Below are 18,803 nucleotides of genomic sequence, written 5' to 3'. Positions count from 1 at the left end.
GTTTCACGTGTACTTTCCTCACCTACTTATTAACTGTAATCATTTGTTGTTCTTTTATGTAATTCGATCTTGAATCGTTTTTCAACATTTTATGGTGGAAGATGTATAGAAATCCATTATAATTGTTTTACTACATCTACGTGTTTTATGATAAAGCTTTTAGTGATTGCAGTGACATTTGCTTTTATTTCAGTTGATGAAATATTTTGATTTGCTGATTGTGTACATTGCCTAATCATTTATTATTATATTGATTTAATCTAGCCACACTTATTTATATAGAAATCCAACTTTAAAAAAAGTAAAATTAACACAATTTCATGGCCAGTCTTTTTGATTGAGATGACCTTATGCTTTTACCCATATTTGCATCTCCTATTTTGTAAACAATTCCAGTTATGCATTCCCTTAGTCTGCATTGGTATCTGAGTCCACTGGTGGAAGAATTTTTTTTAAAATTTTTGGGTCAGTTTTTGGATTATGTGCTGGTCAGCTATTGAACTATTGAAATTGAATGTTTTTGATTGTCATCATCGTGAACTACTTAATGTTCTTAATTCCTCAAATATCCATTCTACTTCTATTGAAATGGGAAACTTGATTAAATTCCTTGGGCTTGTCATTATATGTTCATGCCTTCCGCATGTTTTTGGCATTAATACGGTTTTTGGAGCTTTTTACTGTCTTTATGACAAACATAGTTGACATTTTCGCTACGAAGTTGTTACTCAATCATTGAATCTTTTCTAGATTGCGTTAACTTTTGTCAAATGTTTTTCTAGTATCCAGGCATCAAGTTTGACAAAGATGAGAAAGAAGATATACCGGCAATGTTGAGATTACGTGTCTGGCTCGGACAGGAAAAAGAAGAAAAAGCCTGGCATAAACAACAAAAGGATGGAGATATATCAGTATTTGCTGAAACTGTAAGTTGTCAAGTTTCTTAGTTAAAAACATTGAGTACATTGTGTTCTAATAAGTATTATACTAATGATGAATGTCATTCAGTACGAAAACCAAGCAAACATTCTCGGGAATTGGACAAACATGGGACCAACGATGACTCGTCCAAAATGGTCAGATTCAAGCGGTAAAATTGAACTGAAGAAGGAAGATTTCAATCCACCGGAAGGTTGGAGGTGGGAGGATGACTGGTACATCAGTCCTGAACTCAGGTGTGTAAACCAATGTAATTCAATGCCTTATTCTTAAAACTCTGTTTAGAAAATACACATTGCTTTTTCAAATGAAGTTTTGATTGGACATATTATGTTGAATAGTTTTTGGTCATGTCACTGAATTTATGTATTGTGTTTCTTAGCGCCGTTTTTGATACCGGAAGTAAAAGTGGATCACGTTTCTCAGTTATTAAAGTAAAGCGTGGACATGTTCATTACAAGTAGTATGTTCTACACTAAAAGCACTCTGTATGATTTGGAGTTGTAGGTCTTATATTGGAAACACTGTTATGATATGTATCAGTATTTGTGGATGGCGGATATATTAGGTTGTGATATTATGTACACATGGATTTTATGGCAAATTATTGGAAAAAAGTAGCCAAATGCCTCTTGATTTAGGGACACATGCGCTTGCAAATATTTTGAATATGACAGGACATAATAATGAATTGCACGGTGCTGATTATCGGTTCTACACTTGGGTTCACCAGTCCTGAGATTTTGACACAATTCTTTGCTTTTGAAAACCCCAGTATTTGTGGTTTTGTAATAATGAAAATATATTCAGATCTTTTTGAATTCTCTTCTATTCAGCATGCTGTATGATAAAGATGCTGGCCATAGGAAGTACATAGAAGATGTCTTTGAATGCCAGGGCCGTATACCAGGAGGAAATTGGGGAGCATCGCAAGTCCCCTGGACTGATGTGGTAAGTATAGAAAGAAGTTGAACTTGTTTCTAAACGGAATTCAGATTAACACATCTAATAAAACAAAGAGAACTTGTAAATTATATCATGTTTTACCGACCCATTGCAGAAAGGTGACCCATTACAGCCAAGAGATGAAATAAAATGCCCTGCTGGCTGGGCATGGGAGGATGATTGGAAATGTGATTATAATAGGCCTTGCGATGAAAATGGTAAGAAACTCTTGAAGAATCCAATTCGCCATTTCAAGAATATTACTGATGTTTTATCGTAAAATGATTGAATGATAATTTGTGCTGCTGTTTATTTCAGGCTGGGAGTTTACAGTCGAGGCAACGCTAGGTGGATATGTTCCTGTAGAAAAAACCTATCACATGTGCAGACGTAAGCGATGGGTTCGAGCTCGTACCCTCGTTAAAGCAGAGGTCGAAGAAAAAGAAGAGGTATACACTTCGTTTGTCAATAAGATTCTAAATGCAGGACCTAGTTCCACAGTTGTGAGTTAGAGTTAACTCTGAGTTAAAATTTGTTCATTTTCAATGAGTTAACTCCAAGTCAAATCTTAACTCAGAACTGTGGAACTGGACCAAGGTTGTTAATCAGTTAATTCGAGCTCACCATACATTGTTTATAGGAGGTATTGGCTCAGGACCTCGCTGAAGGTTGGGAATATGCGCCGCTTTTCAACATGAAATTTCACGCTAAAGAGCGAAAAATGGATTTAGTTCGAAGAAGGCGTTGGCATCGTAAAATGGTAACTGAGTCGCCTCAAGCGAGTTGCTTCTTCCAAGTGAGTCAGGTGTGTACAAAGGATGGTTACATTCATATTTTTATCTCTGCCTGCCTGGTGACGGTCCCTTAGAGCTCTACACTTCAATCTGATTGGTTTTGAATCCAAATTGGCATTTACAAAATGTTTACATCAAAAATATTTTTAGAAGTGTAGTAGCCTAAGTGTAAATGGTGTATGTAGCACAAGCATTTTAAACACATCTAATCTTTATATGTATAATGAAGCAGTAGCTATTATGATAAGATTTCTAACAGCCGCCTAAAAAGCACAAAAATTCTTTAAGAAATTTCCCCCACTTATCGGTAACACTAAGGCTATTAGTGAAGTAAAATAATTGTAATACCCCATATAATGAATGAATTTAACGATTTTAACATTTTCAATTCTGTTCTGGTAATGGTTATGAGCTTGAAGGTATTTTCAAGTCTTCATAAGGATGTGGTATAATTTCTCTTTTTGATAATTGAGTAATGATTTTCTTTGAAATGATGATATAAAATGATCAGTTGAAAGCTATAATAATGAATATTATCAGTATGATTAACATGAATTTTACAATTTTCTGAGCAGTTATATTTTGTCATTCAGGTGAGTTAGTTTCCCAGTTTTAGCTTCTGAATTATTAATTTTCTGCCGTTTAATTTTAAGTTATGAAGAATAAAGAGTCTAAACTTTAACTTGGACCAGATGAACATTATTCCATAAACATAACAGGTTATTACTACATGCAACACAACATACATACCCTGGTAATGAAAAAAAGGTTTTAGAAACTCGTAATAAAACAGTAAACAGCTTCTTAAATGCTTCAATACACAACAACTTGATAATTAGCATTTTTTGACGTATTATTTAACACACATATCAGTCACACGTGTATTCAATGTTGTACAAGGGTATCAAATATTCATAGATTTAATAATTCTATATTTGTTTACTTAAAAAATAGCCCGCGCAGGTAATTAAAAATCATATATTTATAATGAACCCGGCTAACTACCCGCATGTTATAAACAATCCACAGTATCTGAACCATACCTAGAATCTTCCTTGCTTGCCAGGGCAGGTATTTATAGCTTTGTGTTGATGTCAATTTCCAAGTCATCCAAGCCCTGGCAAGAGAGGAGATACATATTGCATTCTTTTTGGTAATTTTTACCTCGAAATATATTTCTGAAATTATCTTCAATATTCTTTTATACGGAAAGGATTTTACTTTTGCAATCCTTGCCTTTTGGAAGTAAGAAAATCGGATATCTAGGCTTTTTTTGAAAAACTGTCATTTTCAAGATACTCTCATAACCTGCAGTATTTTGTCTGGCTGAAAAATCTACCAATCATTTTGTTGTTTTCAATTCGTTAAAAACTGCTTGAGGTGGCTGTTTGATTTAATTTGTTATGGTGTAAACCCAAATCAAGTTTGGTAATATTTGAAGCGCGATATTAGCTGAGAAGATGAAGAAGTGTGCAACAGGTCAAGCAATGAAGATGGGCAGAGTAAAAAACTTGAGAGTAACTGTCTTTTGTGTGCTCTTTTTTGCAGGAAATATCTGTAAATGTTTTAATCACAATTTCATCATTGAATTTATTGTATTAATTGGCATGAAATACACGATCTTGAATGACATGAATTCATTAGAAAATGATGTCGTTTATCATAGAAAGAGCTAATTTCCGATTGATTTTTAATTTCTTGCTATAGTCACAGGATATTGTAATAAAAAAAGACAAGAAGAAGAAGAAAAAGAAGGTAGAATTGTCGTAGTTTTACATAAATACACAATTCTTTGCTCAGTTATTTACTAAAAACACCCTGTATGTTTATATAGTTGTTTCATATGTATTTTAACCCTTTCTTCGATGATAAAAACTTCAATTCTAAATTCTATTCGATATTCTTGCAATTTTAAAGTCATCGTTCCAGAAAAGATTTCATCCTAACGAATTTATCTTAACAAATTATTTGTAAGATCAAAATTCTGGATGGTTTCTTTTATTTTTGCTTTTCACCTTACTACCAATATACATGTATATGTCCATTCAATGACACTATTTTTGTATATCATGTGTTATATATGAATATGTTTCGACACCATCTTGTAACTTTAATGCATTAAGAACATCATCTTCGTAATAAACACATTATCAGATACTTTTAAAGATTTTCATCCCAATGAATTTATTCTTTGAAATATCTTGTTTCATTCCGGATGATTTCTTCTTATTTGCTTTTTAACTAACAAAATTTTCATGTACACTGTATATGTCTTACACCAACATATTATCATTCAATGTTACTAATGGATAAAGACATTATCTGAATGTGTCTTCTCGCTATCTAAATGTTTTATATAAAAGTACATCAAGCCACTGTTTAACACATTCATTTTTTGGTAAATCATTCAATATTCATCGAAATATTCCATTGAATTCATGCACGTATTTCTTCATCAAAATCATTCATATTTGCCTAGAAAATTTTGTACTTCTTGTCTCTATTCGATTGTTTAGTACATGCACATAGAAATGATTAAACTAAACACTTGTAGTTGCTTCAATGCTTATTTCAATGATATTTTTATGTAAACTTATTTCAGGACGCTCAGTCTAAATCTGATGAATCTGGTAGTGTTCATATGCAAGTTTTTGCATCATATTTTTCCAAACGTCGAGTATGTCAATACCATTATATATATATGTTCTCTAACAGCAAAGTAATGTACCGTGCACTTACAATTCGTTACCTAAAACATTTTATGAAAGGTTCAAAACATTTCAAGAATTTAAAACTTCTCTTTAACTTCTTGTTTCTCAACGTAAATACAGTGCTAATTGTGTAAATGTCGCGAAAAATATCTGATAACTATTTGTACATAACCAGGAATTGAGGTACTGTACCGTGATTTATTGAAATCTTCTTGTTCATGTCATTCTTGTTGAATTCAGTCACAGGTTTCATATATAGAATGACAGTTCTATTTTTTCGAGAAATTTTATTGAATAAATAATGTCCAATGTCAATATATTGTTTTACAGCATGCGTATTATATTAAATTAACCCATGTTAATGTGTGCCGTGAACTAACTATTTATTTTTGTATTTACCTGAATTTTTACGATTAAAAAATGCCTAATCATATACTGTAATTAACTGGTATCAAAATGTCTTCCATTTTCAGGATGCTGATGATAAGGAAAAACAGGCTATGGCAGCACCAAGAATGTTCCTCGTCTTTCAAAGTACGTTGTTTCCTTAATACCTCATCAAATGAATCTTCGTATGAAAAACTGCAAACTCTTAAAACGTAGTGTGGTCCAATAGTTTATGTTAGTTTTTTGACTGATTATCTTTTCAGAGCCTCAGAAATACCAGTTAAGAGCGTATATCTACCAGGCAAGGGATTTACTTGCCGGCGACCAAACCGGATTGTCTGGTATGTGATTTACTTAGATTGCGTCTTGTTTTCGATCAGTTTGAATGTTTTTTCTTAATGACCCGGTATATTATCCTCGTAGATCCATTTGCTCGAGTGTGCTTCGCTAATCACAGTTTAGTGACAGAGACTGTCGACAAAACTCTGTGCCCGACTTGGGATCAAACATTGCTGTTTGAACAGCTGGAAATTCACGGTGATCCTCAAGCAATCGCTGAAAATCCACCAACAATCGTCATTGAAATTTTTGATCAAGATACATTTGTAAGTACTGTATACATTTGTTTTACCTGATTATGCGAGAAACGTAATCTTGTGTTAAAAAAGATTTTCTCGCTGAAATTTTGTAGGGAGAAGATGAATTCCTCGGACGAGGGACTGCTAAACCGATGGTTAAACTCGATCCTGCAGATCCACGCACGCCTGTTTTACAGTGGTTCAGCATTACAAAGGGCTCGAAATATGGTGGTGAACTGCTCGCCGCTTTTGAGCTATTTCTGGTATGTTTTCTGTTTCAAAATCATGTACGGTACCATAACATAGTCCAAAAATATATCTCTTGGTAGTTTCCGGTATTCAGTATTTCCATCATATGATATCAAAATACCTTTCATTTGATAACATGTACATTGTATATGATAAATGTGTACATGTTTTATCTTATAATATTTTTCATTTTCACAATAATTTCATTTAGTATGACAAAAAAAAGAAAAAAGGGGTAGATATATTTAATTGCCTTCCTGTTCCCTGCTTTTATCCCTTATGTTTCTTACTATATGATGTAAAGGAGGCACCTTTTAGAATTTCAACCTTCAATAAAGTTCCTGTAATAGTGTAAATAGACGATGTTCTGAAATGTGAAAATGCCAACGTTAAGATACATGCTTGTGCTCGTGCTTCTTTTAAGATTGGATTTTGTTGAATCGTATTGAAATCATTTGCCAAGATGTTGCTGGCTGGTGAAGACTTTGCTGTTTACAAAATTGCCCTCGCCTCTTTTCATTTCTGCAGATTTCTGGTTTTCTATTTGTTTATCATTTTTGTTATGTCGGTTTGAGGATCCGTATGATGCACTTTGGCATATTTATCTTACCTGTTCCAAAATTTGTCATGTGTAGTTTGAGGAATGATGTTGCCATTATTCGATCTAAAGTATTGATTTTGTCTTCAGGTGGATGGCAGCAAAGATCTTCCATTTCATCCTCCTAAAAGAGGCAGCCTTTTCCTCGTACCAAATGGAATTAGACCAGTCATGCAGAGAACTGCCATTGAGGTATGGGAGTGAATTTGGAATTATATCTAGACCTGTTTAATTGTAACGATACTAATCATTCATAAAAACATCTTATTTCTAGGTGATGTGCTGGGGTGTACGAAACATGAAGAAGTTTCAGCTAGCGAGTGTAACATCACCGAGTGTTGAGTTTGAAGTTGGAGGCCACATTCTCGAATCAAAGGTCATTAAGAGTACGAAAAAGAATCCCAACTTCGATGAGCCGTTGTTATTCTTTGATGTGGTATGTGAGCTCAAAATTATCTGTGGTGTAGAAATTAATCTGTACAGCGCATTATCTGCAATTAATATCGGACAAATTTCAGATGCTGCCGAAAGAAGAACTTTATATGCCACCAATGAACATTCGCGTGAGAGACCATCGTCAGTTCGGACGGAAGCCATTGGTCGGCTTATTTGTGTTGAAAACACTTGACATTTATCAATGTGACCCAGTACCGGATATTGATGAACTAGATGCTGGCGGAGAAGGTATGATTTGTTTTGTGATAGCTGTATGTTCCATGTTGTAAGCTGTCTGTGAATGTACGTGTATATTTACACTGGGTTATGATCCATTGCCTTGCTTATCTCTAACTTGGAAAACTAAATTACGCAAATCAACCAACTGCTAACTTAGATGAAACATATAGACTTGCGTAGAATATAACATAACAAGAAAAATATGCACTTCGGTAACTATAGGCACATGTAGTTCTAGCTACATGCACATGAACATGTTCCTTATTTTGTTGATGGCATGCATGGATTAGTGCCTACTACTTGTTGTCTACATTTTTGTCACGTGTTGCGTATAAACCTCGATTTCAATTTGATATAAAAAGAACTAATGAATACACAAAAATTAGTATAAACATAAAAAACCTCTTTTAAACATTTATACAATACACACATCATCTTTCATGTCAAATGATTATTTCACACTTACAGGAGATGAAGACCTCATGTCATTTGATGAAAGTGCGTTGCATTCAGTAATAACGATAGTCCCTAATTGCTTGCTGATATTTTTTTTATCTTATTGCTAAATCCTTGCTTTAGTATGTCTCCTAACTTCATAACTACCATGTAGCAGTGATGTGATGTAGTTGAAAAAAATAAACAAATTTTCACGTGTGGGATTCAATCTGACTTTTTCCCCTTCTGTCTGTTGGGTTAACCTGGTGATAAACTATTTTTCGTGTGCATGTTTACCATTGTTTGGGCTGGACTTCACAACAAGAGTTTTTAAAAGCAATTTGCCTGATTGGTGAAACAGAATTTGAGTAAACCTTTTTGTGAAGCCATGTCCTGGTCGTAGTAGTTTTATTAGATTAGTTTGCTTTGACGAAAAAAGTGACATTTTGGATGGGTTTATCTCTATGAGATTATGGTAAGTGTACCCACCTGTGTTTCTCTAACCCATGTAGGTGGTAATGGTGGTGATCATATAGTGAGTTTACCGAGCGGTAGTGGTACCAATGAACAAAGTCTCGATTCGTCTATGATGACCGCGAAACTTCTTGATAAATCCCATCCAGGTACTTAAAAACGTTATTGCTCATCGCGCGCAATGATGTTTTAACATATCTATAATGGAAGAAGAAAAGGATGCAGAAACTAATTGATCATGGGAATGATTCTTTCGACAAAACTTTTGATGGAGAAATGATGATAAAATAGTTTTTTATTTAAGAAGCTCAGGTTCTTATATCATAGAAGCGTCAACTTTGAAGCAGTGAATTTTCCATCTCACAAATGATGTCTTTCGCATATGTATATGCTGTGAATGGAGATGTTTTTACTTAATGATTCTATTGTATATTTGCAGAAACACCGATTGGCGAACACGTTATTGATATGCCTGCAGACGGAACTGCAGATACAGGGTCTGTTTCCTCGAAAAAGTCACACAAAGTAAGTTTATACGTGTGTTAACCTTATTGCCCTCATTGAGATATAAATTTGATATCGTATGATGTTTGATAAGCATCAGTGTACGAACTGACAAAGTCCAACAATTTTCATGAAAATTGTAGTTAATAGAAATTGAACTCAAATTTCGGGAAATGCATTGATTTATTCCATTGCATGAATTAATTTGTTCTTGCATTAAGATCTCAATAACCAATTGTGAATGATAAAAACGTCAGCTACCAAATTATTCAATATAAAGTATTCTATGATTGATATAATAGAGACATGGAATATATTGATATTCCCTTGAATTTTGAAATCTAAACGCTTGCTAGATATTTGAACATAATCAGTAGCTCCTGTTGCTTGTTAATAGAGCCTGATACCATTCGGTTTGTCAATTCCAAAAAAAGAAAAACCAAAAGTAAGTGAGCTGTTGTGCCATAGGTGTTATCACTGTAACCCAAGCAATCTAATACATACCAACAAGTATTCTATATTCTCAGTTGTTGCCTTGATTTATCGAGAAGCTTTAACAAGTGAAGATATGTTAATACTTGATTTTTCCAAAAAAGTCGGCGTTTAACCAAACAAGCAGTGCTGTTAACACAACAAATATACAGGATACCTGCTTTCGGAGGCTTTTCCTCTATGTCTGTCCAAAAGTACATGAACATGTATCTTATTAATTTTCTTTTCATATACTATACATGCGACCTATTGTAATGACACTGTGTGACAACTAACTAACCTTTCACACCAAAACTTTTGTATCAAATCCTATGAAATCACTGATATTTGTATGCTTTGAAATTGAAAATTCCTGTAAATAAACAATATCAGTGGTTCGTCAGACAAAAAGTGAAATTCCTGCAGCTATAAGGAACATCGTAACACACAGCACTGCACCACATCTTCGACTAACCATTCCTTCCTTGTTTTTTTCCGAAGAAAACGGATTCTGCCTCCTCAAACTTGTTCGGTGGAAAGAAGCTTACTTTCCCACAGTTTGATTCCCCATTCGGTGGAAAGAAAAAAGAAGAGGTTTGTTTGCCGTGAATGTTTCTAAATCGTTGGTGTCGGTGTATTATTCATTTGTAGGAAGAAATCATTCATATCCATCGACAATTTCATTATCTTTATCCTTATCTATTTTTGATCGATTCATCTGCTTTATCATCACACTTCCTTCTCTTTTTACTGTAGTTTAAGGATATTGTCTATTGCTGACATCATTCATTGATTTAGCCATTCAAAGAACAGTTCTGCTGCTCGTTTAGTTTTATTGGTACCTTGCTATCATCATAATTTTGCAGCTTTTAACTTCTGTATATTGTACTCATGCATCATACATCATATATATATAAATACATCATTGTATGGTATATAGATTTATTTTATTTTTTGTTCACCGTATATTGCCATATAGGGTACACACGTATTTAGCTTTTATTTCTCAAATATTCAGATTTAGTAAACCATTTTTCAAAACAAAACTGTATTGATTTAGGTTAGTGTTTGTTCCAATAAGCAACCATAACTAGAGAGGTTGTAGTACATACGTATGATTAATAGGCATATTTATGTACATGTAGTAGCTACGGATTATGAAAACATTCGTTAATTCTCATAACAAAAAAGTGAACAAAATTTCATATAACTAACTTGGATTTTTTTTTCAGGAGTATAGTCTACTTGATGAAGACATTGATTGGTGGTCTAAATATTATGCATCTATTGGTGAACTTGAAAAATGCAAAAAATATCTGGATATGGGATATGATAAAATTGAGGTAAGGTTAACGACCACCAAGAAGTATCTAACAAAAACACTGTTAACTTGACACTTACTTGTTTGAGTTTTCTTAAAGGTTTATGAAACAGAGTTGGAGAAAGTAACAGATCATTCCGAGTTCAATGATTTTTGTCATAGCTTTGAACTTAGCCGTGGTAAGAATATCGAGGAAGAAGAGTCCAATGTTGTCGGCGAATTTAAGGTAATCTTCAATCTCTTGTTCTCTTTCTGATATGCGCCTCTAAAATTTCAATCTTACCCTACAATCTATGTATTTGTACTAACAGTTCGTGGAAGTGTATTTGACCGATATTTTATTTGGTTTACACTCTTTAGGGCTGTTTCCGAGTATATCCACTACCAGGTGATCCAAATTCACCGATGCCTAGGAAATTGCTGTCGAATTTACCCGATTCAAATCCAGTTGACTGCCTGGTTCGTATTTATATCATCAGCGCAGTCGACCTTCAACCAAATGATCCGAGTGGACTGGCTGACCCTTACATTAGTATCAAACTCGGCAAAAAGAAGGACAATAATCGAGATGATTATATTCCAAACTCTCTCAGTCCTGTATTTGGAAGGTTTGTAAACTTTAAAAAAAAGGAATTTCCAATTATTCTGTTTATGCAGCTATAAAATGATGGTTTTGACTTTGCTATGATTTCAGGTTGTTTGAAATGAAAACTACATTGCCATTGCATAAAGACTTGCAGATTTGTATCAAAGATTACGATCTACTCAGTACGGATGATGTTATTGGTGAAACGGTTATTGATTTAGAAAATCGGTACCTGACTAAATTCAGAGCCACCTGTGGTATTCCAAAAACGTATTGCGTGTAAGTTGATCATTTAATCTTAGATAATATCAAAGGGATTCTCAGTCTTATATGAAATCTGAATAATGAATGTATATTAACCTTTTGAACTTGTATTGAAATAGATCTGGACCAAATGCCTGGAGAGATTCAAAGAAACCGAAAGAACTTTTGGAAGATTATTGTGAACGTAACCATTTCCCTGAACCCCAATACTTCGGAAACAATAGCTGCAGAGTTAATGGAAAGATGCACAATTTGTCCGATTATGGTTAGATTCGATTTCTAATTAAGTTAGGTGCATTAGTATCAACACTTGTGATAATATTTTTGATAATTTTTTCATCCGTCAGAAATCACCAAACCAGCTCATTCACATCTCGGATCACCGGAACAACGATTAGCGCTGTACATATTGAATACTCTACCGATCGTGAAAGAACACGTCGAAACCAGACCTCTGTACAATCCACTCCAACCCGGCATCGAACAGGGCAAACTTCAGATGTTCGTCGATATATTCCCATTAGAATTAGGAGCTCCCGGTTCACCGTTTGATGTCTCGCCAAGAAAACCAAATAAGTAAGTATGATACATATGATTGATAGATAACAGACTAAAGAGAACTTAAAGATCTTTGTTGACCCGAAATTTGAGATTTATTCTTTTCGTGCAATTTCCTATATATTCTGATGTACTGGGTCCAGTTTCACAGTTGTGAGCTAAGATTTGAAATGAATTAATTCTAACTCGAGAGTTAACAACTATGGAACTGGCTTGTTACTCAGTTTCATGATATTATCATTGTTTTCGTGATAAGGTACGAATTGAGAATTATCATCTGGAACACGTCGGATGTTATACTGGAAGAAGAATCAATTACAGGAGAGAAAATGAGCGATATTTATGTAAAAGGTTGGATCTCGGGTATTGATGAGCAACAGTCTACTGATGTTCATTACAGGTCAGTATTGAAACACAAAAACAGTAACAGATACAAATACAGTAGCTAGTATGCATTGTTAAAAATAGTTGTACACACTTTCATGAAATTTACGAATACCTCATATGTATTTTGATAGTTTGAAAAAATATTTCAATACAGGTCTTTGGATGGTGAAGGAAATTTCAATTGGAGATTTGTGTTTCCATTTGAATATATACCTGCAGAGGAGTGTATTGTTGTTCGCAAGAAGGTAACATCATTTCTTTCACATATCATATTCATCTCATGTTGATCCGTGGAATCTTAACTGTTTTCTATTTCCTATTTTAGGAACATTTCTGGAGTCTGGATGAAACGGAATTACATCTACCGCCAATGTTAGCTATTCAGATTTGGGACAACGATAACTTTTCTCCTGATGATTTCTTGGGTAAGCTTGCATTTACAATTCATTGAAGCCTGAGTATTTGAAATGCTAAAAGAGAAGGAAATGTTTTGACCAATTTTCTATCATTTTAGGGACACTTGATGTTAATTTGAACCACATGCCTAGTCCAGCGAAGAAATCCAGTAGCTGTTCATTGAACCAACTACCCGATATCGGCAAAGGGCAGTCAGTTAAAATGGTATCCTTGTTTGACCAGAGAAGAGTACGAGGTTTTTGGCCGTGTTACAGCGATGAAAGTGGACAAAAAGAACTAACGGTTAGTCAGCGAATTAAGGAATGCCATTGATGAGGTTTACCTCGACAAAAGGGTTTGTCTAATTTAGTGATGACGTGAAGGTAATTTCTGAGTTTTGTTTTGTAGGGTAAAGTTGAGATGGAGTTGGAACTAGTAAGCGAAGAAGAAGCTAAGGAACGACCAGCTGGTTGCGCTAGGGAAGAACCAAACGCTAATCCAACACTGGATCCTCCCAAGTATGATTTCTTGCTGTATTCAAATATTATTCATTCATCGTTTCAAAATGTATTGATGAAATATTTCCTAAATTTTCAGACGTCCTGAAACATCTTTCCTCTGGTTCACATCCCCGTTCAAGACACTGAAATACATTATCTGGAAGAACTACAAGTGGTACTTCATTGGTGGTTTAATCATCCTTCTAATAGTCTTATTGATTATTCTATTCATCTACTCTGTTCCCGTAAGTATAAATTCCTTGATAGACAATTGAAAAGTAATGACAAATGTGCATATGAATATTACTTGAATCAATATTTACGAGTGAGCGTACTCTACTAAATCTGTATTGCAACTGATATTTCCTCGTGAAGATTCTATCTTCCTATCATAATTGCAGTTGTTGAGATTATTTTTTGTGGATGTGATTCATATTCGTATTCTTATCATATTTAATATATATACATATATAATATATTGAATGTACTATAAAGGGGGAACTACTAGGTTTTGATTTGGGCTCGTGCTTCCTTTTAATGAACTGTATATTACTTGTGTATAATATAGGGTGCAGTTGCTAATAAGATGGTCGGGGCGTAGACAGAAGGTATCTCAAATGCAAATAGGATTTTATTTATAAATCACCAAATATAATATACATTTTGAAAATATTGATGCTGAAGGCTGCTATTATGCATCGTCAGGTCTTGCTTGTACTAATGACTATTGCTACTTGTTTGTTATCGGTTTTCTTAATTCGATACAGCCATTTCTTTTCATTTGAATCATTCAATCCAATCTGCATGAAAAGAAATTTTTGATCAGGAAAACTTTGGTGACAGGTTCTTTCACTTGGACGATATAACTTCACTGAAAAAAATTTTCACATTTTAAGAATCATTTCAAGTATGCTTTCTTTCTCTCATTACGCAGATGCATTTAAAAACTATCTAAATCTGTACAAACTCTGAAGCATATTTAATTATAGCATAACTTAAGAAAAAAACTAACTAAAGCCTAAAAGTTAAGGCGCTTCGTGATAGCTTATAAGCATGTAAAGTAACGCAAATTGCGGCTAAATAGAAAAATAAAAGAATGTATGGCAGGGCTTTCTTTATACAAGGATTTCAAGATTATATATTTCTATGATATAATACATGTGTAGGCTATGTAGATTTTGCATATTTGTAGATGTTAAATTTGAAGGTAAGTCAAACTGTTAATCACCTTATTATCAAATTATTGATGATGAACGTTTTCTGTTTGCAGGGTGCTACTGTTAACAAGATAATGGGAGTAAAGTAACAAGTTAAGTTTCTCGTGAGTGCTGTTGCCAAAGGATGAATTGACTGATGACTATTGAATCAACTGTTTTGTGGACTTCGTTTATGACTATACACATTAATTGCATACATTGCGCAGCATTTATTTCTTGTTGGGGTAAATGATCGTTCCTTTTGATAGTCATTATATCATATCATATTCTTATGATCTTAGTTGTGTTTGATTCATGCAGCCCTATAGGCCCATTTAAATTACTTCAGTCACGGAGCTAGGATTTGGATAATTGGCGAATCATTTCAAACAGTAAAAGTTATTGCTTCTGTGAAGAATATTCATTGTATGAGCACTGAAAGGGTCAACTTAAAAAAAGCATTTTCAATAAGGGAGAGATGTGAGATAGAACTGCATATGTCGAAAGCGTATATTCTGGTCAGCAAACCCTCATGAATTTACACACTATATCTGTAATATACGTTTTGAGTGATACTGTGATATTATTTTGATGATTTGTCTGTGGTACTTATTAAGTTTTTTTACAGGTAAATACGCCACAAACTATCACCAACTTGATCAGAGTTCATGAATGTGCCGGCATACGGTTTCTCATGCCAAACTGTAACGTGGTGTATTGCCTTTATTTTTGTTTTGTCATAGAGTAATAGATTGTCAGTGTACGTCAATTCAGCTTCAGAGAGATGGAGATTTTAGTGATAAGTTTCGCCTGAAAATTCTGATCAAAAATCATTTTGACGATGTGTACGACTGGTACTGTTGTGTTTTATGTTGGTTTATTAGTAGCAATAATTAGATATACCGGTAGTCGATTTGTTAGAGATTACGCAATTTTCCCTTGTAAAAACGGCGGGTTTGTAATCTCATGTATGTTATTATTTAGAGAGATTATTCAGAACAAATTGTTTAGAAAAACATGTAAGTAATATACATAGTTTATGCAAAAATATATTATTACAATTCTCCATATTATGTGTCTGAAGGTGAGGGTGGTTTAATTTTTGAACTGTGCTGCAACAACAATTCATAGCATTTGTTGTCCAGGATAAATATCTAAAAACAAACTGTGTAAATTTCATCAATTTTCGTATTGTAGTTTTGTTTCCTGTAGTAGATACTCAGTTTTATGAAAGTCTTGAAATATATATTTTTACGATTCTATCAGATTTTCATCATGTTGTGTTGAATGCTGTTATAATGGTTCCATCTAGTTTGACACGATTTGCGTTTTACGCAAATTTGCATTTTCTTGATTGTTAATTTCATATTGATGTTTTTCAGTTGTTTATCCTTAATTTTCATATGGAGTTATTATTTCTATCTACCATAATTACAAAATGCACAAGATACGAAACAATTTTGCACCAAATATTCGCAGCATTCGGCGAAAAACATTTTCATGAAAAAATCTATTGATTTCTGTCGAGCTATGAATTTGATAAGTACATAAATCCTCTATTCATCAGTAATAGGTAAATAAATAATTGGTCACATGCTTCATGTATATTCGTTTAGTTTAGAAGCTGTTGTGTACTTAGTATTCATTGACTAGGTCTAATAATAGCGTTATGATTATTTTTTTGAAAGATCTATTGTGCGTATTGTTTTTTGTGTATTTTGTTTTGTTGGTTTTCAACATTTTTCACATGTCTATTGATGTTTCTATCTATTTTTTCAGTCAAACCATCGTTTTGTTTTTCTGTAGTTCGAATGGCGTGTTTTCAATGAACAGTGTCTGTATTTTTCGACCTCAAAACTTTCCCGTCTATTGAAGTGTATGCTTTTGAGATTTGAATTTACAAATGTTCCAGTACATCTCAGCTCTCCCTCCATGAATTTAATTAGGTTTCTTATATTTGCATTGAGGAAAAACGATTCCCTCAAATTCTACTAATTTTACTTTCACTGCCAGGGGCCTTTATTAGTGTAGAGATCAGAAGGCACTGTTCATTTATAATTTGATAAATCTTTATCAAACTTACTCATGTTAATTGTTATCATATAGATGTTTATCAAAATGTATAGTATACTAATTATGTTATAGATTTATGTATACATATATAGTGATTAGTATATCCGATGAGTCCTGGGCCCAGTTGTGCAGTCACAATCAAGTCCTGAAGTGATCTCAATCTTAAGACTGGTCTTAGATCACTCAGACTTACAGAAAGACTGGCCCTTCCTTCGAAATGCCATTGTTTGAAATGCAATTTAGTCTCTAAAATCTAATTCTAAGATATTTATCTCGAATTATTTATAGTTAGTTGTATTTGGAATCTGAGAGTAAGGTTGACTGCCAAGAGAATAGATTTCACTTCAAACATTTCTAAGTGAACTAGAATCTCATGGAGAGAAAGGGTTCTTTATGCAATATAAAAGGTATCACGAATTTGGAATATTTCTTCGAAATCTATTGTTTAACATGGAAAACAATAGAAATCTATGATCTTATCTGATTTAAGTTCAGGGTCTTATCTGATCAAGTATTCTATTATGAAGTTAGCCATTGCAATATTAGAATAAAATATTTTGAAAGTTAATGTTAAAAAATAATCATTTATATATTAGCAGCATTCGGTTGCTTTATTGTATTCTACTGGCATAAAAATGTATTCAAAAAATTATTGTGTAAAACAAGGTGGTGGCTACAGTTAAGTTAAGCCCTCCTTTTGTGTGATGAAATGATATATTTTGACAGATGACAATCCAGCCGTATCAATTGTCTAGCACGAGGAAAATATTGATATCTAATTTTTAATGCATGCTCAACTTTTTGATGTCCGCGTTTCTTGATTGGTGCCGTGTACTCTTCCTATGTACGATCATGCTCTGGGTATGGCTGGAAATACGTATTTTTCCTTTCAATATCTACGATCTGAATATTTTCTCTTTGAGTCACTAATGATATAGATATACATAAATATATATATATATATAGATGAATGTATTTGTGAAATAGTATAATGTAAGTAGCGGTGTATCCCCACCTGTACAGATTATTTTTTAGATTACGAAGAACATACAGTAATAATGGGAAGTCTGGTCAACATCGGGTTTTTGGTCATCTATCTTGTTACGCAATAAAGTCAATCTGTTGCATGTACATTAAAATGCAGTATATTAATGAATATTTGTCTTCAATTGTCTCTTGTTTTGTTTTTGATTTTCATTCCAACCTGTAACCGGAAAAAGTACATTCATCAGACGGTTCTTTTTAGTAAGGTTTTCGGCTATTGATCCTGCAGACGATACATGAATAAATGTAATTGAATTAAACATTTTGTCAAAGATCCCTGATTTCACAAACGAATGGACGACTTATCTATTGGGGCAGAAGTGAAACTAAATGATTGGTTTTTGATAAATCATTTTCAGTGGAAAAAAGGATGTGCATAGATGCAACAGCAAGAGGAAGGTTCTAAGTCCAAACTGTGAACTGTGAGCTTTAGAAATTTCTCGAGACAAGGTGTAAAAATAGTTGACTGAGATAATTACCCTACTTTTGACTTCCTTTTCCGAGTGAAAAACAACCGCTTTCACCAACTGGATCTAGAATTTCGATAGGACTTTTATGAGATTTTTATGACAGTTTTTGCCACTTTTACTACAGAAGTTCTCGTCCAACGTTCAAGGTACATTTGCGTAGGTGACTAAATCTGAATCACGTAGTGTTTCGTAAAACGGTGTTAACAGTGTGAAGTTCGAATCTCGGCCACACGTACTTCATCCAGGCA

At 33.7% G+C, this 18,803-nt stretch overlaps 1 protein-coding gene across 1 annotated transcript in view; it reads left to right on the top strand.

The window, feature by feature from the left end:
• The window catches only part of LOC141899784 (myoferlin-like), a 36,899-nt gene extending 18,702 nt beyond the window's left edge, over window positions 1–18,197 (top strand). The window contains exons 23-52 of the mRNA XM_074786307.1: window positions 783–926; window positions 1,009–1,175; window positions 1,776–1,890; window positions 2,000–2,102; window positions 2,203–2,333; window positions 2,525–2,684; window positions 5,565–5,572; window positions 5,863–5,923; window positions 6,040–6,117; window positions 6,200–6,381; window positions 6,468–6,617; window positions 7,292–7,393; window positions 7,476–7,637; window positions 7,720–7,885; window positions 8,824–8,934; window positions 9,225–9,310; window positions 10,262–10,354; window positions 10,993–11,103; window positions 11,182–11,307; window positions 11,442–11,689; window positions 11,776–11,946; window positions 12,051–12,196; window positions 12,279–12,507; window positions 12,746–12,889; window positions 13,031–13,121; window positions 13,202–13,301; window positions 13,391–13,575; window positions 13,681–13,790; window positions 13,870–14,017; window positions 15,043–18,197. Of these exons, the coding sequence (XP_074642408.1) occupies window positions 783–926; window positions 1,009–1,175; window positions 1,776–1,890; window positions 2,000–2,102; window positions 2,203–2,333; window positions 2,525–2,684; window positions 5,565–5,572; window positions 5,863–5,923; window positions 6,040–6,117; window positions 6,200–6,381; window positions 6,468–6,617; window positions 7,292–7,393; window positions 7,476–7,637; window positions 7,720–7,885; window positions 8,824–8,934; window positions 9,225–9,310; window positions 10,262–10,354; window positions 10,993–11,103; window positions 11,182–11,307; window positions 11,442–11,689; window positions 11,776–11,946; window positions 12,051–12,196; window positions 12,279–12,507; window positions 12,746–12,889; window positions 13,031–13,121; window positions 13,202–13,301; window positions 13,391–13,575; window positions 13,681–13,790; window positions 13,870–14,017; window positions 15,043–15,078 (3,864 nt within the window). The 3' untranslated portion in view covers window positions 15,079–18,197. The remainder of the gene's footprint in view (window positions 1–782; window positions 927–1,008; window positions 1,176–1,775; window positions 1,891–1,999; window positions 2,103–2,202; window positions 2,334–2,524; window positions 2,685–5,564; window positions 5,573–5,862; window positions 5,924–6,039; window positions 6,118–6,199; window positions 6,382–6,467; window positions 6,618–7,291; window positions 7,394–7,475; window positions 7,638–7,719; window positions 7,886–8,823; window positions 8,935–9,224; window positions 9,311–10,261; window positions 10,355–10,992; window positions 11,104–11,181; window positions 11,308–11,441; window positions 11,690–11,775; window positions 11,947–12,050; window positions 12,197–12,278; window positions 12,508–12,745; window positions 12,890–13,030; window positions 13,122–13,201; window positions 13,302–13,390; window positions 13,576–13,680; window positions 13,791–13,869; window positions 14,018–15,042) is intronic.
• The last annotated feature ends 606 nt before the right edge of the window (window positions 18,198–18,803 follow it).

This window comes from Tubulanus polymorphus, chromosome 2 (assembly GCF_964204645.1).
Source record: "Tubulanus polymorphus chromosome 2, tnTubPoly1.2, whole genome shotgun sequence".
Classification (NCBI taxonomy): Eukaryota; Metazoa; Nemertea; class Palaeonemertea; order Tubulaniformes; family Tubulanidae; genus Tubulanus; species Tubulanus polymorphus.
This window is presented reverse-complemented; position numbering and strand designations above follow the sequence as displayed.